At 39.2% G+C, this 25574-nt stretch overlaps 2 protein-coding genes across 8 annotated transcripts; both read left to right on the forward strand.

Annotated features, from left to right (window-relative positions):
- Positions 1 to 12: 12 nt before the first annotated feature.
- Positions 13 to 12841, forward strand: LOC122865759 (nucleolysin TIA-1-like). Of its 3 annotated transcripts, none has more exons than XM_044174602.1 (12): positions 13 to 240; positions 1674 to 1770; positions 2749 to 2847; positions 4851 to 4905; positions 5786 to 5873; positions 6731 to 6806; positions 6963 to 7068; positions 8843 to 8941; positions 9033 to 9117; positions 9248 to 9386; positions 9551 to 9699; positions 10825 to 12841. In XM_044174602.1, exons 1-12 carry the CDS (start codon positions 215 to 217, stop codon positions 10961 to 10963), a joined length of 1158 nt encoding a protein of 385 aa, XP_044030537.1. In that variant the 5' UTR covers positions 13 to 214; the 3' UTR covers positions 10964 to 12841. The 3 variants fall into 3 exon arrangements, with proteins under 3 accessions (XP_044030537.1, XP_044030538.1, XP_044030539.1); XM_044174603.1 differs by having other exon boundaries at positions 9554 to 9699; XM_044174604.1 differs by lacking the exon at positions 13 to 240 and adding an exon at positions 314 to 635.
- A 2761-nt stretch (positions 12842 to 15602) lies between these two features.
- Positions 15603 to 25082, forward strand: lg18h2orf42 (linkage group 18 C2orf42 homolog). Of its 5 annotated transcripts, none has more exons than XM_044174597.1 (10): positions 15697 to 16203; positions 16654 to 16742; positions 17153 to 18317; positions 19928 to 20047; positions 20216 to 20326; positions 20696 to 20800; positions 21612 to 21719; positions 22403 to 22503; positions 23979 to 24141; positions 24221 to 25082. In XM_044174597.1, exons 3-10 carry the CDS (start codon positions 17204 to 17206, stop codon positions 24457 to 24459), a joined length of 2061 nt encoding a protein of 686 aa, XP_044030532.1. In that variant the 5' UTR covers positions 15697 to 16203; positions 16654 to 16742; positions 17153 to 17203; the 3' UTR covers positions 24460 to 25082. The 5 variants fall into 5 exon arrangements, 4 of the variants coding, with proteins under 4 accessions (XP_044030534.1, XP_044030532.1, XP_044030536.1 ...); XM_044174598.1 differs by lacking the exon at positions 15697 to 16203 and adding an exon at positions 16213 to 16342; XR_006375541.1 differs by lacking the exon at positions 24221 to 25082 and having other exon boundaries at positions 15603 to 16203; positions 21520 to 21719; positions 23979 to 24026.
- The last annotated feature ends 492 nt before the right edge of the window (positions 25083 to 25574 follow it).

Consider the following 25574-nt stretch of genomic DNA (forward strand, 5'->3'; position numbering starts at 1 on the left):
GGCTGAACTACTGCGCATGCGAGTTTCGCGTCGGCCCCGGTCGCTCCGCCATCTTTGTCGGCTATCCCATTGTTCACTCTGGAGCTAACAGCGGTGGTAAATCAGTTCATACTGCGCAAAAAAATAACTTAACGGTGTCACAGGCAGCTGCCCGCGACAGTCGTGGATTTGCTCTCAGGGTTGCGACTTGTTCTCGGCCAGCAAGTTAAACAGAATGGACGATGACCTGCCCAAAACCCTGTAAGTGTGTGTCTGCGTTACCGTTAGCTAACCACTTGTATTCGTCACGTAGCTAACAGTAAGTGGTAGCGTATTATTCAGGGCGCACTTAGTCCTAAAACGTCCCTTTCTCTGGCATGGAGCGATTGGACCTTAGACTTATTTAGAAATACAACAATTATATGTTGTTTAGCGCGGGCTTTCGATAAACACAATCTAGCACGACTTAATAAAAACTAAAAAACATCGTAATGATGTAACCTCTGGTAAATTCGTTAATGCTAGCTAGCTAATTCCAGAAAAATCTTTTAAATTAACGCGTCGGTTCACACTGTTTAGTGTGTCTTGTGTGTGCCGAATGAAACGGTGACTTGCTGATAATAGCCTAATGTATCAGAGACTGCTCTACACTGCAAGTAAGTCTGACGATGTGCAAAAGAACATTGAACTGCCAGTTTTTTCTATGGAGTTTGGTGTGCTATCACCTCCTTAACGTTACACGGGCGATAGAATCATTATTGCATAGGCCTAGGATCATATTTGTATGGATAGTTTTGTTACCACTAACCTCGCAAAATGTTAACATAGGCTAATGCTGATGTTAATTTGGGTTGCTTTTGTTACCAGGGTAAGATTAACTTAATTCTATTTAAAGCCAGCAGCGATGTTAGGACAAGGTCAGTAGCTGAGATTTCAGTAATGTTAGTTGTCCCTAGCTGCACTCTATATTTGGCTGAAGAGCTGATTATTAAATGCAGACTACAGAATCATTTGCCACGAACGGCCTTGAGATGTCATTATCTTGAGATATTTGCATTTACTTGAAATCTGCATATTGCTGGGTGCTGGTATCTGTTATTTTTACTATAACACCACCAAGTTATATTATAGGGAGACTAAAGACAAAGAAAGGGCGAATTGTCACAAAAGGTTCGTAAATATGGATTTTAAAATACTTTTGTAGGTGAATGTTAAACACTAAACCCCAAAACACTACAGGAAAGGGATGCAATATAACACCATTGTAATCAGGCAGGTAAAGCCATTTATTGTTAAGATGCTAACACAATTAAGAAGAATTAGGCGAGTTACTCTACTCTTACCTTTTTTACAAATAAAACACAAGGGAGGCAACCATCCCTATACCTTGTGATCTAGACAGGTATACTGCACAGGCATGTGTGTAAATGAAAACCATCTAAAAACCCTGCTCGGTCCCAGAGCTGCTGATCGAGTGCCTCAGGAACAAGTAAACAAGTCACAGACTATGAATGATGTTTATCTCCCAGGCTGGATTTTCATATAGTAACCATAGCAATAGTTGGAGGAAAAGCTTGCCCCCACTTCAGGACCCGACACAAGATGTCAAATCACCATCACCAATTACATCACAAAACATTAATTAGTGATGTCTGTGTCTTCTGTCCGTTGTTTCTTTGTGTGTTTGTATCCAGGTATGTGGGAAATCTGTCCAGGGACGTGACAGAGGCCCTCATCTTGGAGTTGTTTAGCCAGATTGGACCCTGCAAGAGCTGTAAAATGATAGTAGATGTGAGTTCATTTGTCATCTTTTTTTACTCTGTTGCTGTTTTCCCCTCTTCCCCGAGAAAAAACTTTGGTTACAACATGCCCCTTTGGCAGTAAAATCCAAGGACAACTGTCGTACAACAGTGTTTCTTTTGAGAAATTCTTACATAAACGTTGCTTCCTGACCTTGTGATCTGATTTGGTCACTTGCTCCTCTGATATTCATCCCGTTGACCCACTGCCATATTTCCAGTGTCCAGTAGTATTGCAATTTTAATGCTAAATGATGTCATTATATCTACTAAGACTTGTATAATCGTGACAGCGACTTAAAGACAAACTGAAATTACATTGCCTGTTTGTCCACTACAGCTGCAGCTCTATTGGCTCTGTAAATCACTTGTCCTGTGTTCTCCTTTGAGAAAAATTCAGAAACCAAGCATTTTTGCATGAATTTGACGGAATAACATCTACATAGATGGAGATCTTATTTCGATACCACCAAAAAAATCTTACATAAAGCAGTAATGCAGCTTTCTTTCATGAGCGGACAGTCACACTGAGCCAGACGACACAGCTAGTTAGATAGCTAATTAGCTGCAGCACATTAAACAGCATGTAAACGTACCTGCAAATGTTACTTCAGGCCGGTTAGATGCGGCTATGGTCCTTATTCTTCAGCACCACTAACATCACACTGTGCCCATAACATGTAGGCTACAGCATGCAAGTTTGTTTACTTTGCCTCTTGTTCCCTCCGGTGTAACACCGGCGCTCTGGCAGCCTGCCAGCTGCTGTCAACCAAACACAGACAGGGACACGCCCCTCCAGCCGGCTGAGACGAAAAGGAGCATTTCTGATATTTCCCCAAATACCTTCTTCTTTTTTTTCTTCCTTTTTACTAATAAAAAAAACAATTTGACATTATGTTTAACTACGAAAAGGGATGACTAAATGTGATTTCAGTTGGACTTTAATATTTGTGTTTCCTGTCCAATGCAGACAGCAGGTCACGATCCGTACTGCTTTGTGGAGTTCTATGAGCATAGACATGCCACTGCCACAATTGCAGCCATGAATGGTCGGAAAATACTGGGTAAGGTAAGCTATCATATCTCCTGGGTGAGTCAACTAAGGCAAGGCTGGGTGGGAATGGTTGAAATGAAGCGGCTGGAAAAAACTTCTTCTTATCTTGTTGAACCTTATCTTACTGCCCTGTTCCTGCTCCACTTCACTTAATTTGTTTTATTCCCATGTGCACATTATTCTTCTGTGCACAGTCTGAAATGACCGGGGTGGGAACACCAGACATTGATCTCTGTAACCTTACTGCTGTGAAGTGTCAGAATCCTGAAAACATAATGTCTAAATACTCGACAATGTGAGCTTTGTTTGTAATTGTTTCCTGGTTTCTTGCTTTCTCCTGGTATTAACTCAAATCTGTAGATCCATCAAGTTAATTGCCATGGATTCAAAACATGAAAGATGAATACAAAGTAATCAGAGTCAATAAATTACTAGATTGTTATAGTGTATTTTGCCTTTTTATGTGTTTTTGTCCCTCACAGTGGAAGGTTTAGGAGGCTAAAAAGTTGTGAAAAAGTGTTTTTGCCTTTTCATTCCTCTACGAAGGGAAAAAAAAGAGGATTCAGTGTAGGACAACATTCAGACTGATGCGGTTTATTAAATATTGACACCATTTATGATTTTAATTTAGACCCATGCTTATGTTTTGTACAGGCGCTATGAATATTTCAGTAATATTTATTTTAGCAGTATCGGATCTGTGCAACAAGATAAGTTTGTGCACGCACCAAAAGCTGAAGTCTTCTGTTTTTGCATTATAGGGCCTTTTTAAAATTATTTTAAAAAATCAGCTCAAGACATCATTCATTGGGCTACAACTATTGATTGTTTTCATTACCAATTAATCTGTCGATTATTTTCATAATGAATCTAATGTTTGGTCTAAAAAATGTCAAATGTCGAATATTTAGTTTATTATTAAAATATATTTTATATAAAACCAGCAAATATCTACATTGGATAAGCTGGAATGGCATTTTTACTTAAAAAATGACCTGAAATAATGAATACATGCCAAGTAATCTAACTCGTTTTTAGAGTTTAATTTGACCAATTAAGCTATGAAAGCATTTTAAAAAGCCTCAATTAATTGACTTTTCATATGTTGTGTAGGGTCAGTTGTCACCACACTAACATACAGTATATAGTTTTTATAACCAATTTTTTGGTTTCCACAGTTCACACAGTTACAACGAATACTGAACATTATAAGCTTTAAAGGCAGGATTGTTGCATTGGATTACATTAAGGCATACCTAATAAACTGATAACTTACACTGTGTATTACTCAGGCTTAAACAAAGTGCTGTTGGAGTTTTTTTATTGTCACTTCATGCACCATGCTCTGTTTTTATTAAGGTGTTCCTTTAGTGAGTTGCCATCTGTGTATGAATTGATTTAACATGGCCCTGCTGTGTAATCATGCTTAATTGATGCTCTTCTGTGCCCCTAAGTCTTTCCTGCTATGTGTTCTTTTTGCAAAGTTATTTCCACGTAGAATCCACATAAGAGCAACTTCAAGAGAAATACATTCAGTTGAAAATATTTTATCCTCAACAGGTATTGAAGGACCATTTGAGGAGTATAACAAGTTCGTAAAAATCACTTGTTTGTAAGTCCCTTGTTATTTGGACCTTACTTCCTACAGTTTTGCTCCAAATTTTTTACTAGACTGAGACTGAAATGTTCCTGATTATGACGGTGAAATCTTAATATCCCTTTATATTCTCCACTGTATTTTACTGTTTTATTAATCAATGCAAAGGTATGTAAAATTAGATAATAACAATGGGTAAATTAATTTGTAGTGATGGTTTAAGAAACCCAAGTGTGGCATACAGAGGTCACGTTATTTAAAAAAAAAAAAAAAAAGTTCTCAATCACAAAATATAACCTAAGTAAAACTGGTGTGTGACAAAACCTCTAATCAAAGACAAAAGCATCTTCCTCTCTTCTGCAAACATACTTCCCTTCTCACCTTTTTTTTTTCTCGCTCTCGACATCTGTCTCTCTTGCAGGAGGTCAAGGTCAACTGGGCCACGACGCCAACCAGCCAAAAGAAAGACACAAGCAGTAAGTAGTAAGAAAAGCGATCTCAAGGTTTCGTCTTGGAAAATGGTTTCGTCTTCAAGGTTCAAGGAAGAAGTTACTGTAATTCTCTCCAAATACAATACTCAGTATACATGGGGATGAAATTGCATTCCCTCAGGTGGGTTTCCATTCACCTGTTGTCAAAATATAGCGAACAAATGATAACGCTTGGGTGGAAAAGTTGGTGTATCGCTGTGCACTGGAGACTGATTCAGCGAATGAACCATGTGACTTAAACGTCCACTGGAGAGACTGAAACATCAGATCTGTGTGGAGCGATGAGGAGGAGGAGACTGTAACCTTCCTCACATTAATTCATGAAACAAACAGAAAAGCCATATTTCATATCATGTTTTCTACATTTTTCTCCACCATTTGAGCTTTGACTGGAGCTTTTTTTTAATTACGTCATCATGTTTCTTCTTCTGCAGTGGTTTAAGGGCACCTGACTGGAGCATTAGCGCCACCTACTGTTTATCTCGATGAACCAACTCCTAAAATTCGTATAAAAGCATTTTCTGTTGTAGACTTTCTGAAAAGTTGATTCAAACTTGCGCTACATTTGGATGGAAACCTGGCTAGTGTTGCAGTACACAAAATAAGAACAGATACAACATGTAAGGGTGTGCCTCATTTCATTAAAAACAGTAAAATGTTCTAATGGTTAAAAATGTACGTAAAAATAATACATGCAACGCTAAAATAGACATAAAAATGGCAACAGGAATTCTTCAAAGTAAGTTCTTGGAGTCAGACTAAAAATGATAGGGAATGTTTTTATAATTGAATTGTAAATAACACAAACCCGTATATCATACTATCTCTGTTTTTACTGTGTTAATTATTTGTTTGTTTGTTTTAGGTCACTTCCATGTCTTTGTTGGAGATCTAAGTCCTGAAATTACCACAGATGACATAAAAGCAGCTTTTGCTCCATTTGGGAAAATATCGTAAGTGTATTCTCGTGATCATTATTAGTCTGTGTAATTCTATATTTTTCTTAATGTCAACAAAACCCATGAAAAGACCCCAAACAAGCAATGTGTTAGTTTGTCTCCCAGGCTTTCCGACTTCACCAGCCTGTCTGTGGCTCTTGGAACCAAGCCCACTACTGAAAACATAAATGTTTAAAAAAAACAAAAAAAAACAGGTTACAAATATATATAGTTTAATTAGTTTTAAAGGCTCAGTAATTTCTCATTCCAGTTCTGTTTTATAAAGCTAACACTTTTAGCAAGCACTACTCAAATAATAGAAAATAGTTTAAATTTGTTGGGGACTACTTTCAGCGGTGGATTAATCCACATGTGGTGCTCTAGTGAGTATTTGGGGCAGCAGGATGGTGTGTGTGGGACTGAGTCAGAATAAACTACATTGTGTGTGTTCATGGTGATGAAGGAACACGTCACCCAGTGCAACAGAGTGGCTCACTGATGTGTTTTTAATAGGTTTTGGACAACAATGGAGCTATATGGCTCAGAAGAAGAAGATATATCAGGCTCTGAATACAATACTGTACTATTGTTGACGATAAGAAATATAGGATATCACAAGACTTATCCTTTAAGGTCTTTAAAGTCTGATCCCTGCATTTAGTTTCATTAAAACATAGTGTAGTATATGATAACAAATGCTACTGTACAGTACCTTAATCTCTCATTACTGTTTTCACACAAAACCTTCCATATATAAAACTTTAAATCTCCCCAGTTAAACGATAGATTATACAGGTACTTGGTTAATAATATCAGGAATTTCATAATATCATAAAATGAATTTTCTAACTTAACTGTGTGTTTGTCCACAGGGATTGTCGAGTGGTGAAAGACATGGCCACAGGTAAATCTAAAGGCTATGGCTTTGTCTCCTTCTTCAACAAATGGGTAAGTGTGCCAATAATGCCCATGTGCTAGAGGACTGAGAAAACATTAGTAGGTTCTGATTGTTGACTTATTTTTGAAGCCAGGGTTTATACAGTAAGATGTTTTGTATTTGGTGTCGGTGACTCAGGAGTTTGAATGTTTCCTGTGTATAATCAGGATGCAGAGAATGCCATACAGCAGATGGGAGGACAGTGGTTGGGAGGCAGGCAGATCAGGACCAACTGGGCCACAAGGAAGCCTGCTCCTAAAACTACAAATGAAAGTAAGTTCACATAATTAAATTAAAGTTGAATCGATGGACTGTATCTTAGCCCTCCTAAGGTGGTGCACTGTAGGCACGCACACCTCTAGGGATGGCAGTGTCTGTTGGTTGGATTGCCATGAGGTTTTGTTCCATCATATTCCACTCAGGATGAACTGTAAAAACTTTGATGATCCTCTGACTTTCCATCTAGCGCCATCAGCAGGTCAGGATTTTAATTTGTGCAATACTTTGGTTTTTGACCAAATACCTGCAAAACTAATGAAATCGGCCTCAGCTGTACTTTTTGTTTAGTGCTAATTAGCCAGTGTTAGCATGTTCACATGTTAATCTAAGATGGTGAACATGGTAAACATTATACCTGCTAAACATCAGCATGCTAACATGGTTATTGTAAGAATGTAAGATGTTAGCATTTAGCACAAAGCTGTGCCTAAGTACAGCTTCACAGACCCGCTAGCATGGCAAATCCAACTTATGCATATTCTATACAGTATATATTACATACTAATTCTGTACAGTATATACGACATACTAAATATATACAGTATACTACACACTAATTGTCATGGCAAACTGTTTTAGCAGTTAGTATACAAAGAACAACATACTTAACCGTTTTATGCTAACAGGAAATGATGCAATAACGTCCGACATCAATCAAACTGCGACTTTGGAACATCACTGCTTCACAAAGAGACATCAAAATGTTTCCTTAAAATATAATACTTATTTATCTGTTTTCCTAGATCTTTCTGGAGCTGTTTCACCACCATCCACAATTTATTTTATTTTTTTCCAGCTGTGAGCCGCTCCTCCATTTTGTACATTGCACTATGGGAGAACAGTGTCCATCAGCCTACCATATTTAATATACACGTTGTCTGGTTTGAGTATACTTCATTTTGGGGCATGGCGTTAGTCTTTTGTCATCAGTAGGATGTGCATTTCTTTAAGTTTTCTTTATTTTGACAGTAGGAAAATCACAGGTGTAAATGATAAAATTGACAATGGCTGAATTCAATTTAGCTGCTTCAGTTTCAGGGTCCTGGTATTGTGCAGGCTGACTCACTCACACAGTCATGGCTTACACTTGAATAGAACAAAGCCATCGTTAATGTTATTAGTTACACCTGTGCTGTAAGTCAAAATGTCTGCTGCGGAAAAAGGTCCCTGAGATAATTAGATTATCTAAAATGCCAGCCCACCTCAGATTTGTTAGGTATATGGCTCAAAGGGTTTATTTATTTTTGTTTGCCTTCCTCCAGAAGCAGTGCAGCAGACTGGCAATAGTGCAAAAGTCACTTATTGGTTCGTCTGAACGTGGCAACAATTTACAGGCTGCTAAAATAACACCCATGTAAAATCTCTAGTTTTGTTTAACCAGGTTCAGGTTTGGCTTTCTGAAGTATTATCAACAGTGAAAAGATGGCCCACATCACATTAACTGCTCATGCTAGTGTGCAGGCATTTTACAGTTGCTGCCCTCCGTAATTACTTTTCATTACAAACCAAGGTACACATTAGATAGGATGGCCACTGTTCAGAGTTTTAACACCTGAGGTAAATCAACATACCTTGCTTTGCAAAGGTTTTGAATCAACACTTAAAAGTCCAAAGCATAAAATCTATATATTTGATTTTTAAATCATTACTAGGCTACTTTTGTTTTCTTTTTTGTCAGTTCATTGCAGCACATACAGTAGATGCAGACAGTATAAGAGATTAAGAGAAAAAAATTTAAGAAAAACTGTTCTAACTTTTTTTCTTTTAGCAACCAATACCAAGCAGCTATCTTTCGATGAGGTGGTTAACCAGTCTAGCCCCAGCAACTGCACCGTCTACTGCGGGGGAGTCACAACAGGTCTCACAGGTGAGTCAGAGTTTGCCTTTACGATTTAAGCTGCAGATTTAAAAGCACTACTTGCACATGGACTATAATAAAAGTTTTATTTTGTTTGTAGAGCAAACTATGAGACAGACCTTCTCACCTTTCGGGCAAATAATGGAAATCCGAGTTTTCCCAGACAAAGGCTACTCGTTTGTGAGGTAAGCTGACTTTCTGATTGACCTGGCAGCCATTTACTTGGTGCGATGAAGTCTTAACTGTCACACATAAGCCTCACTTATGTGCAGGATGACTTGATATTTAACAGTCTGAGCTCTTTTCTGCGTGCAGGTTCAACTCCCATGAAGCAGCAGCTCATGCCATTGTTTCTGTCAATGGCACATCCATAGAGGGCTATGTTGTTAAGTGTTACTGGGGCAAAGAAACAACAGACATGGTTAGCCCCATTCAGCAGGTACAGATGCCACAGGTATGCACCAGGATTATTCCCACTACAAAATATAGTTTGTGTATAACCATCACCCTGGACTACTTAAATCCCTGGTGGTGGACTGCTGCCATACTTATATATCGACTGTATGATGTTGGTGCAATGTGATACTCTGCCTCCTAAAATATTCTTCTGTATGTCAGCAGAACACGGTGAGCTTCGCAGCGCAGCCCTACAGTCAGTGGGGTCAGTGGTACAGCAACACACAGCAGATTGGTCAGTATGTGCCCAATGGATGGCAGGTGCCAAGCTATGGAGTCTATGGACAGACCTGGGATCAGCAGGGCTACAAGTGAGTACCAGAGATGACCCAGGATCACAGGAACACCTAGAGTGTGAATGTGACAAAATGTTTTTCTGTTTCCTTATCGGACATGCAAAACACTTAAATTGCAAATCTTGTTTTCATGCAACCCTCTTGCTTCCTTCCCCTTCTTAAACCTGTTTATCTCTTGCCAGTTGCTATCACCACGGCAACACAAAATGGGTGTATCAAATGTGATCGTATCACGCTTTAATTATATTCCCCATAGTAGCCATGTTTGCATTGTTTCACTCACTTTGCGGTACGAGCAACAGTGGGAAGATCCGTCTTGTTTCATTGCTGAATAAGGGACTATTTTGTGCGGTAGTCATGTTTACAGTTTCATGCACTTTGATAGGGAAGGTTTGCAGTGGCTTTGCTAGATGTATGTTAGTGAAAAGGAGACAATAATTGCACCTTTTTTTTCAACATGTTTCTCTACCGGCATCAGAAACTTGTAGGACAAAACACCTGCACATGTATTTACAGCTATTTACACTTTAATTTATGCTTAGCTACATATGTGTCTCCGTTGGCCAGATCTGACTGCAATCCGTCTTGGTTTTTCCGGGCTACATGCAAATCAGCGTGTAAACCCCAATCCAGTCCAGAGGGTTGTGGTAATGTACCTGAAGCTGTTTGCCAAAAACGCCAGAAGAAGAAGAATAACTTTAATAGCACTTTAGCAGTTTAGGTAGCTAGCTAAAAAACCATCCACACAAACATGGATGAATCGTATTTATAAACTACGAGTGAGACAAAAGTTTTAATTGCCTTCGCTCGCTCTCCCTTACGCTACTCTCTCAGCCACACGTATCATTAAATGGTTCAACTTATCAGGGCTTAGATGAATGCAACTTCTTCTGCAATGGTTTAATGGCCCCCGATTGGAAATTTTCACCACCTGTTGTTTATCTCGAAAAACAAACTCCTGATATTTGCATAATGGTAGTGGATGGAAAGGCGCACTCATTTACATTTTCTTTTGCCGATCTTCTCAAAATTTGGTTAAAATGTGTGCTACATTTAGATGGAGACCTAGCTTGTGTCCACTCTGCTTCGTCTCTTAATCTGACTCCATTATCTAACTATTGTTTCTGTCTGCTGTTACAGTCATTTACATGCTGGTGCCGGGTGGACTGGTGTGGGCGCTGTGAGCAACGGGGGCATGGTGGAGCCCGGGCAGGGAGTCAACGGGACGGTGCTAACCAACCAGGCTGGCATGAGCACTGCTGGCTACCACACCCACTGATCACAGTAGCCCTCTTCTAAGCCTCTGAGGCCACAAGGATGATACTCTGCTGGGGAAAGGAGTGCATTAGATGTGCTCTATCTGTTACCACACAAATTTATTCTGTTAGTGAGGCTGGTACACCATTGTATCAACCTTACCAGCCCACAACCTCACCCACTGCCCAAATCTGCAAGTGTAACGAAGACAACCCACTCCAGAACACTTTTAAAAACAGCTACTGCTAATGCACCTTGCATTCTAGGGCCCATTTTATTGTTTGGCGTATTTTTGTAATGCCTGCAGATAACTGGCCAAATGTAAATTATACGACCATGTCAAGATATTTCTAGCACAGCCACATTTTAGTTTAAAAGGAGGAATTGTTCAGCTAATTAAATCTGTAGTAAAACACCATGTTCTGTTTGTTTTCAGCCCCTCAGAGCCAAAGAGCAAGGGCAGGATTTTATACCAATGTTTAACAATCATACAGGGAGAAGAGGCGGCCAACTTTGCCACAGAAAGCACTCAATAGTCCATAGTAATGCAATGTATTGAGTCAGGGGTATGTTTTTTTTTTTTTTTTTTAGTTTTTAATTTTTTCTCAATTGGAACCTCTTGCTCTCACTGTTCTGGTCTGTCCACCTGTTACTGAAGTGAAATAAGTCTAAGCAAGTTCTCAGGGTGTTGTCAAGTCATTCTGTGAAACGTAGGAAATCACTGAGTAGAAGTAGGCAGGTTTAGGGAAAGTGGACACCACAAAACAAATAAATTTCACCGCTCCTTCACTTTGTCTCCCAGAACGGACTGAACAGACCGAGAATCCAGTCTGCGGATAAGAAACGCGCGTGTGTGTATGTGTGTGTGCGCGCGCTTGCGTGTGTGCATGAACTGATGCTTTTACACACAAGACAACGTCCAGTTCATCTTCCCCTGAAACAGAAAGGACTGCGCCATCTTTTTTTTTTTTTTGCGGCCATTTTCTTTCTTTCTTTTTTGTTTTGAGCGACTTTAAAATGTTGACATTGTATAAAGAGCTTTCTGCCTTTTTTGTGTTTCATTTCGGGACTGTCTTATAAAGAAATGTTGCAGTGACACCATCGAATCATGTGGCACGTGAGACCTTTTTTATGTTTGTTTATAAAACATTAAGTGGCTGTCAACTGTCAACTTTATTTTTTTTCAATTAGATTTTCAATATCTCAAATAAATCAATTGCAGGGATTACTGCCACTCTTATCTTACTTATAGGCAGACAAATATTGCACAAATACTTAAGGTTACCTTTTCACAAAATTTGAAATAATAGGGTTTTTTTTATGTTTTTTTGCATTCCACTTTCTTTTGTAATTTCCTTTGGAGGTTTTATGTAACAGTCTGTTCAATTGTACTGATTCTGTATAAAGAAAACATGTTAATTAAGGAAGCCTGCTAGCTTCTGGTTGGGGTAATGGCTTCCAGAAACAGCTGTTTGACAGTAGCATCCCTGTCCAGTGCTGGTCCGTGTACAGTAGAGACAGTGCAACATTTGATTCTTCCAGAGGCTTGGAGGACAAGCAGCATTGCTATGCAATGCAGAAGCCTTTCAATTGACAAGTAATACATCATTTAAGTTATTCCGTTGTACACCTAAATAACGATTGTTTTTATAGATTAAGAAACCTTATAAGGATCAGATTTTTGCACTGTGGCCACCATCGTTTTTAATAGTTAAAAAAAATCCATTGTGTTGCCTTATTATCAGTGAGTTACTTTTAATTTAACCAAAAATCATCCAAGAGTAGGCGGTGCCTAAGAATGTTTTCAACCTATGTTTTGGCAAGAGAAGTTCTGTTGATGCTTCAGTAACATGGTTTGAGTTTTTGCTTTGTCCCATTAAAATGCTGATGCTTAAAACAGCTTCCATTTCCCCTGTTTGAATCACATCTTTAAAACCAGGTGGAACGTGTAGCGCTGAGGGTTTGACAAAACGCCACTTATTGTGGTTGACTTTTATTTACAGCACACAACTGTAGAGGCACAAGTGTCTCAAGCATGTAATGTTTCACTTTCCTCTAAAAGTCACCTAGTGGTAACATCTCATTTCCAGTATTGTGGATAGGGCTACAACTAATCGATTAATCTGCTGATTAATTTCTGGTTTAATCTATCAATTTAGTCTATTAAATGTCAAAAAAATAGTCAAAAGAAAGCTTTTCACAATTTAGCGAAGCCCGAGGTGACGTCTTCAAATGTTTTATTTTGTCCGAAAGTCCAGAACCCAAAGATATTCAGTTTACTGTCCTGTTTATGACAAAGAAAAGCAGCAAATCTTCACTTTGAGAAGCTGCAACCAGAGAGCGTTTAGTTCTTTTGCCTGAAAAATGACTGAAACTATTAATACATTATAAAAATATTTGCAGACTAGTTTTCTGCCAGTCGACTCATAGATTAATCAACTAATCATTTCACCCCTAAAATAGAACAATAGAACACCGTTGTTTGCTATTTGCTTATACAGGAAAACACAATATTCAGTTAAACGATTCATAGGCTGATTCCAGTATGTTTATACTCATTTAAATTTGACAATAAAAAAATATTGAGGATTCACTACTTCACTTGAATTGTATTCCTGGCAGCATTTAGACCTTCGCGTTGGGGAAAGGCTTTATTTTATAGATCTATAATTTCCTAATTATTAGCTAGGAAGTATAATCTGGTGCTTACTGTAGGGAAAATGGAGACAAAAGTTATGAGACAGTTATTTTAGTTGGACTTAGTTGCAGAGCTGAAATGATCTGCAGAAAATTATTTGGCAACTATTTTGATAATAGATTAATAGTTTTTATTAAGCAAAAATGCCAAAAGTTACTGGTTACATCATCTGAAATGTGAGGATGTGCTGCTTTTCTCTGTTTTATCACTGTAAAATGAATATCTTTAGTTTTTGAACTGTTGGTCGGACATCAGACGTTACCTTGGGCTAGGGGAGACTGTGAACACTGTTTTCTGACATTGTATAAGCGCAACAATTAATCAATTAATCAAAAAAGTCACTATATTAACCGACTATGAAAATAATTTAGTTGCAGACCTAGTTAGCAAGGCTGGATTACCAACAGGCCAAAAGGCTCCAGGTTCACCATGTCTCAATTAGTTTGTTAAAGCTGTACGTAGCTCTAAAGTACAGAATTAAATGACATTATAGGGGCTTTAAGATGACACCTGCTTTATTTGCTAATCTTGAAACCCCCTCTAATAGAAGGGCCCTGAGTCAAAAATAGTTTTAAGGCTTTTATTTAAATACATTTGTGCTTAATCAAGTTACATACAGACAATGTAACCTCTAACTGCTTAAATAAAAGGCCACAGCCATGCTAGCGGCTCTGTGAGGCTGTGCTTTGGGATAGTGGTGCTTTAAGCTAAATGCTATGCTCACAATAACAATGCTAACATGCTAATGTAGCATATGCAGGTATAATGTTTACCCTGTTCACCATCTCAATTTAGCATGTTAGCTTGCTAACATTTGCCACTAACACAAAGTACAGCCTTTTCTCTTTTTTAAACTTTATTTAACCCTATGATACAAAATCCAAGAAGGAACAATTACAGTGCATTCATAGAGGAAAACAAGGGCAGCAAGGGTACAACAATCATAAACAAAAATAAACAAGGAAATAAACAGAAATGGGCAAATATAATCAAATAAAATAAGTTTACACTTCAAGAGTCGAGAGATCAAGTTTCGACTTAAAGTGAAATAAATAACAAAAATAAATCATTGTATCATAAATCATTTATAAATTGAGACCCAATCAACAAAACAGACAGACGAGTGATGGTGAGGCAAAAAATAATTTAATAAATAAATAAAACACGAAATCTTGTTCAAAACACAAGAAATTGAGACACAGCTTGACATTTTTTTGTTTTGTGTATCAGCTAGTATCCGTAAAGAAGAAAAATAATTCTTAAATCTACAAACAAAGCTAAGGAGGGTATCTGCTTTTTCTATTTACATGAATGAATGTGATATTAACCCATAATGATAATAATATTAACCATGTCAGATATTTCTTTTGAGAGATTATCTGAATAAACTAGGATTTGGTGCAAGTCAAGGGGACATTTTTAATTTTGAGACCCTCCAAAAAAAAAAGGTTCAGCCAAAACTGTGATGTGATTGAACATGAATAGAAAAGATGTTTCAGGCTCTTGAAGACAGAAACAACAGGTCGACCTCAAACCGAAATCTTCTTTTTAAAAGTTTATGCAGCTGGATAGTATCTATTAATGATTTTAAATTGTACTTATTTAGCCTTGGGAGAAATCAGCTATTTTAAATAATTTATGTAATTATCCGAGATTGTTAAACCGTTGTCACTTTTTCTTTCATAATCCTGAAACTCAAAAGTCAGCTGAGGTTGATGGGAACCTGAACGACACCATGTTGGGGAGACTTTGACTCATGACTTCATTATTTCTAAAAAGCTGACTACAGAGGTGGAAGAAGTATTCAGATCTGTTACTTAAAGTTTTAACACCACAGTGTAGAAATACTCTGTTACAAGTAAAAGTCATGCATTCAAAATCTTACTTAAGTAAAAGAACATACGTATTGGTATTAAAATATGAAAGTAAAAGTACTCATTATGCACAATGGCCCATTTCAGAATAATATATTTTATCACTGGATTATAGTTGTGTACATCGCTAATGTTGGTAAAGGTGGAGCTAATTTCAACTACTTGATTTATATTTTGTATTAATCAGAATCTGCAGGGTATGTTGGCAAATAAATGTAGTCGAGTAAAAAGTACTATGTAGTGGATTAGAAGTATAAAGTAGCATAAAATGGAGATACTCAAGTACAAATACTTAAGTAAAGGTATTTAGTTGCATTGCACCACTGCTACAGGCTTGATTAAACGTCATCTAACACAAAATCCCTTATAATACTTAAAATACAGTGGAAGTTGACGCATTATTATAACGTCTTCTTAGTTTCTTGCTTTTAAAAAGGCCAAAATCGACAAGAAAACGAAGCATCCGCCCTCCGAGCTACATGAACTACATTTCCCATGATTCAGCGCTCCGAGAGAGGTCGCCCCTCCCCTTCCCCCCTTTTTTTTAACCCATGTGATCGCTTCCGACCAATGGGGAGTGTCGTTACAGGCGCAATGCGGTTGTCGGGATGTAAGGAGGAATGGCGACGGTCGAGGCGGTTTTGGATGCCAGAGTAGAGCTGAACGTGACCAAACAGAAGCGGATCACAGGTAGTTTAAACATTTGCTTTAAGAAACACACACACAGTTATATCATGTGTGATCCAGGTGGTGTCGTTTACTGCGAGGTGGTGCCGCTTTTAAACACATAACATTTGAAGCAGGATGCAGTTACAAAGCGTTTTAACTGGTACAGTGTTGTCAAATTGTTAGCAGAACTTAAGAAGACAATAAATAAAGCTTAATGTTGTAATTTTATTTTTTTAAGAAATAAATTAAAAAAATTTTTTATTCATGATATGTAGTTACATTTTTATAGTTTTAAATGTCTTGTATTATGAGTCTCTGTGTTGCATGTTTTTAAATAGTACCTGACTATGTAGTATAATGCTGTCCTGTATGATGTTTTTTACTAACATTAATATTATTTTTATTATTGTTCTGCATGCTTATAAATGATCTCAATAACTTTGTAATTTTAATCTTATATTTTGTTTTTAGAGTGACTTTGTAACAACTGTCCAGGGACTACAGATGAAAAATAGCCTCTTGGCTAACTCTGGCGGGGCTCATCCCCATATGTTCCCAGGGTACGTTCTTGATATAAACTAACATTGTAAGAGATTAGTAAAGTCAGGTCGAATTGCAAAAGAACGAATGGAGATGGACGTTTCAAATGCGGTTTGAATGGTAAAAATCCTTTCAGCCACTGTGGAGTCTTGCCCACAAATTTGAGGGCGTAGGTTTCAAAGAGTATAACATCAGTAGGCTATAAGCTGTAGTTGGGTGTTTTCAACATATTGACCCAGGAAAACATACACTGAACATTTGACCTACATAAAACTCTTTGAAAAGGTTTCCTTAATGTGTGATATTAAGAGGATACGTTCCCCTCTGGCGCATTTACAGCAATGTTTATTAATGTGCACTGTCCCTGTTAAATAATCCAATAAATAAATTAAAAAAGCACAGCTCACTTTCTTTTTCCCTCCTCGTCAAGGTTTGAATCCCCTCGCCCCCAGCTAAACTCTTAGTGATACACAGTCCCAAAATGGAAACTGAAGTAACGGTGTCCTCCTCATTGAGCATGGTGTCATCCGCAGCCCCGCAGCCTTCGACCGCCCAGGCCAACCTGGCAGCAAAACAGAGAGACAGCAGAAAGACCGCATCCACAACTCCCGCCTTCCTCTCCAACCTGGGCAGGGCCACCTTACGGGGCATTCGCAAGTGTCCGCAGTGCGGCGTCTACAACGGCACCCGCGGGCTCAGCTGCAAGAACAAGGCCTGTGGGATTTCCCTCAGAAATGCGTCGGCGGCGGGCAGGAACAGCAAGAAGTGTGCAGTGGAGGTGGTGAAAGTGATAATAGACAGTGAGGAGAGAGGGGGGAAAGAGCGGGAGGGAGGCGGAGGAGTTCTGGTCGGTGGCTCAGGTGGAGGAGTGCAGGTGTTTTCAGTGTGTCATAGAGGAAGAGGAGCCACGGCTACGCAGCTGGGCTTTGTTGAACTCGTTCCCACTGATACTGCTATAGCGACAGGCGACGGAGCCACCCTGCTCACCAGAATCAACCTGGGCCGCTGCTTTTTGCCTTCTTGCAGGCAGGGTCAAAGGTCAAATCAGGGCGAGTCAGAATCAGCGGTTGCCAGTTCAAAACAGTCCTCAGACAGCCTCTGCATCCACATCAAGCAAGCCATAGAGTGTCGGAGCCGCGCCACCCCGCTGACCTTAAAGAGCTCCGTCTTGGAGGGTTTGCAGGCCTCCATTCAAGCCAGGGAGGAGCTGTGGAGGCTGGCCACAGAGTCTCCAGGGCCCCTGGTGCAGCGCGTTGCTAAAGACACCCTGGTGGTGAAGTGCCACACAGATTCCCAGCATCCTCTGGGCCTGCTGCATCTCACTGTAGGTGCAGGCGGACTGTCTGAGGTCGTAAAGAGCGAGAGAAGAAGCAGAGAGCAGCAGCATGCCGTTTTCTACTGTGCCTGTCAGGTTAGCAGCAGCAGAAGAAGTAAACCTGGTGTCGATGGAGCAGGTGGATCCACCAACTCTCATGCTCCTCCCAGCTCGCTCACATCACAGCCCTGCCTTCACTTCTACGCCTGTGTGTCCGCCTTTGCAAGCGATGAGAAACTGGCTTCAGAGTTTGCTGCTTTCATCAACTACACTCCCAGCGGTACAGTAACCGAGCCTGGTTTTTTTCACATCAGTTTCAACCTATTTTAAAAGGAATAGTTTGGCATTATTACGCTTATTTGCTTTTTTGCTGAGAGTTAGATGAGTCTCCACTGGTTGCCTGACAACCTCACAGTGATGACAGGAAGTGCCTGTTCTCAACTAAGAAATTATCCAGCATATAACCGCCAGTGAAACCTGCAACTTGCAGTTTTTTACACTTTAGGGTTCAACCTGCGAATGCTAATTTGCATAATGTGAAAAACAGTAAAATGAATAGAACTTTTTGAATTTGAACTCTATCGACACCAAATTTTTTATACAGCATTGCGGGACTGAGATACACGTTTCTACGTTTATAAATGAGCAAGATTGGTCAAAGGGAGGGGCTTAGCACGAAATAGGTCATAATTCATTAACGATTTGTCCAATCACCATAAATCTTGGGAGATATCTTCAGGCCGTGTTTGGGAATAGGCGTGCCAAATCATTTTGAGCTCGACCCACAGGGGGCAAGTGTTAACCAAAATCTGAAGTTTCATATCGTTTGGTCTAAGTGGGCGTGGTCTATCACATGTTTGTCCATAACTCAAGATGCCTTTGAGCAATCCTGATTAAACTCACCGTAGACATCCCGCGCTATCTCCTGAACATACACACAGAGTTTTGTTCAAATTCGACGAAGGGGGGCCGAATGGCGAATTTCTGCCTGCGACTTTAATTTTTGGCCGATTGAGCTGCTTCCTTCCGTCGAGCGAAAAAAGATTTGAACTCGCCCATTGCTGCCTGCGGCTATATTTACAATATATCTTTATTGAAAAAAATGTTCTTTTACACTTTTCTCTCTGATTGTTTTCCCCTCAAAAGAGACCACTTTCAGACAAAACATAAAACTGGCACATACATTTAGTTACCAGTTTATTAGGTACACCTAGCAGTCCCGCAATATATCCTCCATTCATGAAGGTTATAATGTGCAGTTGTTGTTTAAATTGTTTTAGGGAGAGGTGTTTCTGTTATTCAGCCTAACCTCATTGATATAAATGGGGTGGAATACCTCTCAGTATAACTTAATACAATTCACCAGCACCACAAAGTGCAGCCTCCAAAAATGATCATACAGTTGAATCAACACCTCTCTATTTCTACATTCTAACCTCCATGCAGGCAGGTTTTATTGCAGGCTGCTAATAAACTGGCTGGATGTATTTAAACCTAAATCACCCTCGAAGAATCCCCGTCCTGATCTTAAAATTAAGGTCCCAAATATGAATTAACAAACCAGGGCAAAGATTAATAACATCGGTGACCTGAGATAATCCACAGACTCCAGATGGAGGTAAAAAGAGCTAGTGCTAAAACAATTCATTGATTTGCTGTTCGTCTGTTAATCATCTGTTTGTTCTTGGGCTGATTTTGCCTTTGGACACAGCCAGGCTTTCCCCCTGTTTCCAGTCTTTATGCTAAGCTAAGCTAAGCTAATTGTCGCGTGGCTCTACTCTTAGCAAGAAAGCAAATAAGCATATTTCCCAAAACCATTCCTTTTAATGTATTATTTGATTCAATACAACCCATTGCTTAACATGTCTTTCTCCATGTTTTTCCATTCAGGTGTGCAGCAAAACGCTACCGTTCGAGTAATTAGTCCCAGTGAGAAGCTTCTGCAACAGACCGAACCAGTCAACTCTCATCATAAAACAAAGAAACTTCGCCTGGATGAATCTCTCTCTGGTGCTTCCATCATAATACTTCCTGACAGATTTATTACAAGCATTTATCACTCATTAATGCAGGATGATTCTCTAAAGCATGTTTGTCTGAATCTTCCATTGTCCTCCCTTCTCTTTCCATCTTTATCTTTCCCAACCTGTCGTTCTTTAATTTCCTGCCTCCGTGTAGCCCCCTCAGTGACCTCTCCCTCTGGGGTGGGGAAAGAGGGAGTGTCAGCCTCCGGCCTGAGGAAAGCTGGTCAGAGGAAAGCCCCTGGTGGTGGTGGGCTGAAGGCTCCAGGTGCTGCCTCCCTCCCTGCCTGCCTGCCTGCCTTTTCATCCTTTTGCTGCCTAAATCTGTCTGTTAAAGAGCCTTACGTCGTCTTAGACATCTGTCTCTATCTTTATCATCCCTCTGTCTAATCCTGCAGCACTAATCCTGATCCACTATTGAAAAGAACAGGGTCGCACTGTAGTGGAGCATATTTTAGCATTTAATTTGTGACCGACAAAACATTTCCAGGCTTTTTAATTAAATTTGACAGGCCAAAGCTTACAGACTTAAAGACTAAATGTCTGGTTGGTGGGTGGTCCACCTAGAAACAAAGCAGATAATGAATGAGTGTTTGTTGTTTTACTTGATCTTCTAATCTGTGTGTGCATGTCTCAGGGAGTACCCAGGTTGTGGATGAGCGTACAGTGACGATGGGCTTCCACCAGTGGCTGGCCAGTGTCACAGAGAGGATCCACCAGACAATGCACTACCAGTTTGATGGTAAAGATGAAGAGCTTGTTTAGTACACTGCACTACATTTCACCATATATATATGGTATATATATATATATATATATATATATATATATATATATATATATACGTCTTATTCAGAGTTAAAGAAATAGTTGGACATTTTGGGAAATACGCTTATTCGCTTTCTTGTGGAGAGAAGATCGATACCACTCTCATATTGTGCGCTAAATATGAAGCCACAACCAGGCCAGCAGCTGGTTAGCTTAGCATAAAGACTGGAAACAGGGGGAAACTGCTAGCCTGGCTCTATCCAAAGGTAAAAAAATCCACCTACCAGCACCTCTAAAGCTCACTTATCAACATGTTATATCTCATCTATTTAATACGTACAAAAAGTATAAAAATGACAAGTTGGAGTTTTACGAGAGATTATGTGCCAACAATTTCTTGGCCGGGTGCAGTTACCCCCCGGCGGAGCTAAGCTAACATGCTGCTAGCTGTAGCCTTATATTGCACAGATAAATACGAGAGTGGTATCGATCTTCTCATCTAACTCTAAGCAAGAAAGCTAATTAAAATGTCGAACTATTCCTTTAATAAATGGGCTTTGGATACATTTCACAATCTGGCAACCCATAAGTCTTATTAATCGCTCAATACTGATCTAGAAAGCATTATTCAATGATTTATTTGCCACTAATAAAGCCATTACTTACGCCTTATAAACCTGTTTGTTCTTACAGAGCAGAGGGTTGATCTCAAACGTGTTGATCTCTGCAGGATGACTGGCTTTGGTTGCTTGTTGCACACAGTTAAAAAGTTGTATTTCCATCAGGGAAACCACAACCTCTGGTGTACCACATTCCCCAGGAGTTCTTCAGCGCTCTGCAGCATCGTCTGTCGCTGGGCTCCAAGAAGAAGAGACTGCCTAACTACACAACAGGTGGAACAACATCATTCTTATCGCACTTGTGTACCTGAAAAACTAGAGCTACATGTGTTTGTTTTGCATCACACCCAGATATCTTGGCTAAACACAGTGGTCGAAAATAACTAAGTGCATTTATTATAGTTTATAATAGTATTTCCATTTTATACTACTTACACTTCCACTACAATTCAGAGGGAAATATTTTACTTTTTACTCCAGTATATTTATCTGACAACAGATTTTCATCATAGAAAATTGTTTTTTCTTCTTTCATCTCCCATTAATCATCTCACGACCCCTCAGATTTATCTGGTGACCCTCTGGAGGGGCCCGACAGCCCTTACATAAAGTAGTTAAAACTAGCTCCACCTCAACCAGCTACAACAGTAAAATACTACTTAATGCATTGATGCATCAGTATAAACAATCTAATTAGGTCTTTTATAATAATATATCAGTCACAGGGAAGATTTTACTGCCCAACCAGTACTTTTACTTTTCATACTTTAAGTACATTTGGTTGAGTTAAGTAGGTTTTTGAATGCAGGACTTTGACTTGTGATGGAGTATCGTTATATTAGTACTTTTACTTTTTTTATAAAGGATCTGAATACTTCCACCACTGGCTAAACAAACCACAAATATGTGAACAATTATAGACTCTCTCTCTCTCTCTCTCTTTGTGTGGATGTCAGCGTTTGTGAAAAATGATGGAGTTCCTCTCGGCTCTTTCTCCAAGTACACTTGGCACATCACCAATCTCATGCAGGTCAAACGCATCTTTGACACCCCAGAGGTAAACACTCCCTCCCTGTCTCTCATGCAAAGGGTGTAACCTCCACTGGGGATGGTAGTTACACCCTTGCATTTACACTCTTACAGAATTAATATAAATGTTGATACATTCATCCAAGTCACCTCCAATTATTACTGTGTGCTTAGAGCAAAAAGCTTAATGAGAAATAGTCACTGGTGGCCTTTTTTAGCCCTGGGTTTTGCTTCTCAGGCTACACAAAGGCTGCTCTACCTTAGCCTCAGAGTAGCCTCTTCCTAGCCTCAGAGTAACAGCCAATGTACACAGCATCTGTCTCCAGCTGCTGGAGACGATCCGCTGCCATTCTAGCTGTTGTTTTTTTGTCCACCGCGTCCGTAAATGCAGCCGAATTCACAATATAGTTGTTCTTATTCATGCAATGAATTTGATAGCAGCTCATAAATACAAAATGTTGACCAGCAGTCGTCACCAAGCTGCTGAGCTGCAGATAAAATCATTATTTAACGACCACGATATTGTAACATAAACACGGGGTAATGACAGCAGCTGTGAGATCGGCTCCTCTATTGACATTTAAAATGAGTGATGACAGAGAAGGTTTGAATAAAAGGATGTTATGGTCAATAGAGCCAAAAAGCATCTGTTACCACATATAACTGAGCTGCAAACATGTATTTATACATGCTTGTAAAACACAGAAAATGTCGGCAAAACAACTCTTAACTATATTATAAATGTGGCTGCTGAAGAACAGACGCTCTATTTCTGAAACTTTTCCAGTGCACACTGAAAACACGTTCGACCTGGAGCGCAGCCGGATGCTGTGTACAGAGCTGATAAAAGCCCGTTTTTCGGGTAAAAAAAAATCCCAGTAATTGAATTTATTTTTTATTCACTGTTCTGAAAACACACTGGAACTGAACATCAATCAAAGATAAAGCAGTAAAGGTCAGTGTTCTTTGTAGTAAAGATGCAAATAAAACATTAGCTAATATCAGGTCTCTATCAAGGAAACATGATTCTAAGTAGAGTTCATGCATTAATCATACAGACATTTACATAGCATTTCTAATTTGTATCTTTTTATTTGCTCTAGTACCATTACTATGGAAAGTATAATTAACCAGTCTCATAATTTGTTACGATAAGTTGAATATAAATATATTTCAGAAAGCCTCATTTGAGAAATTTAGGGGGAGCTCTAAAATATCGTAATTTTTGGTGCCACTGGTTTTTGTCTGTATAAATTTATATACTAATAGTAAAGCAATTTCCAATAATTTGTGTCTAATAAACACAACAGTACAGTACCCTCCTACACCCCACCCCCGAAAAATAGGGCTCCCCAGAAAGCCACGCTGTAATTCGAACAGTGATTATTTTATACTATATATATATATATATATATATATAGAAAGATAGATAGATAGATAAATATAAACCTATGCCCAAACTTACACTCTTAATCTCTCTCCACCTGACGGTCTGTCCACCAGTTGCCTCTGGAGCTCTCTCAGAGTTTCGTTAAGAACGTTGATGGCTCTTATTCACGTTTTCGCTGCCCCGAGCCTCCGCCTGAACCAGAGTTACCAGAGGGATACAGGACAGATCGGCCGCAGGCTATACGACCGATGGAGCTCCGCACTTTCCTCAAAGCCGGTGAGTTTTTTTTTCTGCCGCGACAGCATCAAGAAGTCGGTCTGCACAGCTATATTTACACTGTCGTGCATCTCTGCAGGACCAGGCTCAGCAGATCAGAAGGAGGCCACTCCGTTTGTGATCGAGTGGATCCCGGACGTCCTCCCTCGCTGTCAGATGGGAGAGCTCAGGATTAGCTTTGAATTTGGCCACCAGCAGAGCGGTCAGCCGGAGCACTGTGAGAAAATTAGTGCGGCAGAGAAAGGAGGTCGTAACAAGTCGGACTCTAGCCAATCCAAACAGACAAAGCCTGTTGAAATCCTTCAGGTGGTCGTCTAATGGCCCTCCAGTCTCCTCCTTATTATACAGTAACACAGTGTTAACACCTGCAATAATCGCCTCTCTGACAGTTTGTCATGACACGTATCTGATATGGATTAATACGACTCACTGACAGTATGTGACTTACCCATATAGCCATGTTATAGTATGCAAGGTATGGATAATCAGTTTGTCATATGAATTACACAGTATAACGTTGATCAACAGCATTTTTAGACAATCTAGTCTGTAGTGGTCTGTAGTGGCCTTTTCCTTAATGCTAAATGTTCATAATATCAGACTCACAAAGAAAATAAAAACAACACAGGATGTTTATTTTTGGAAAAATATCTATTTTTAAAACATGTGACCTAAACATTTTTATTCAAGACAGATGATACAATCAGTAAGAATCATAATAAAAAAAACAAAACAAAATAAGAACTTTTTATCAGTTTGATAAAACTTTCTTAAAATCGGTCAGTAAATGTGCCGGTTCTATGGGAATTTTTCTTTATAATATTTCCTAACTTTTCCTAAAGGTGTAAAAACCTGTTTGTGTGTTAAAACTTTCAAAGACAGATCGTTGTCCTGTTTGTTTTGCTATGCAAGCATAAAGAAAATAAAACACATTTAATGGATAAAATGTGTTTTTATTGACAAAGATAAAAAAACCCTCTCACTAAAACATTAATAAATGTCTTGGATGGATTTTCTTCTACATTTTTAGCCACGGCAGTGCAGACTGAAATATCTCAACAATTATCGGGAATGGATGGTTTGCCATGTAATTTGGTGCAGACGTTCATGTCCCCCTCAGGATGAATTGTTGTTACTTTGGTGATATCTTAATCTTCCCTCTAGCGCCATCATCAGGTCATTTTTTTTTTTGTTTGATACTTTGGTTTCTGATCAAATACCTTTGAAATTAATGACAGTCCCATTAGCCTCAGCTGTACTTTGTTGGTAGTGCTAATTAGCAAATATCAGCATGCTAACACGCTAAACTAAGATGGTGAACACAGTAAACATTATGCTAAACATCAGCATGTTAGCATTGTCATTGTGAGCATGCTGTCGTTAGCATTTAGCTCAGAGCAATGTGCCTCACTGAGCTGCTGTAGACTCTTAGT

Source organism: Siniperca chuatsi, linkage group LG18, assembly GCF_020085105.1.
Source record: "Siniperca chuatsi isolate FFG_IHB_CAS linkage group LG18, ASM2008510v1, whole genome shotgun sequence".
NCBI lineage: Eukaryota > Metazoa > Chordata > Actinopteri > Centrarchiformes > Sinipercidae > Siniperca > Siniperca chuatsi.

Coding starts and splice junctions, on each gene's coding strand:
- LOC122865759 (XM_044174602.1), top strand. CDS start 215: ATGGACGATGACCTGCCCAAAACCCT. Junction 4,906..5,785: donor CCAAAAGAAAGACACAAGCA/GTAAGTAGTAAG, acceptor TGTTTGTTTTAG/GTCACTTCCATGTCTTTGTT. Junction 5,874..6,730: donor GCTCCATTTGGGAAAATATC/GTAAGTGTATTC, acceptor GTTTGTCCACAG/GGATTGTCGAGTGGTGAAAG.
- lg18h2orf42 (XM_044174599.1), top strand. CDS start 17,204: ATGGAAACTGAAGTAACGGTGTCCTCCTCATTGAGCATGGTGTCATCC. Junction 18,318..19,927: donor CATCAACTACACTCCCAGCG/GTACAGTAACCG, acceptor TTTTCCATTCAG/GTGTGCAGCAAAACGCTACC. Junction 20,048..20,215: donor CCTGGATGAATCTCTCTCTG/GTGCTTCCATCA, acceptor GCCTCCGTGTAG/CCCCCTCAGTGACCTCTCCC.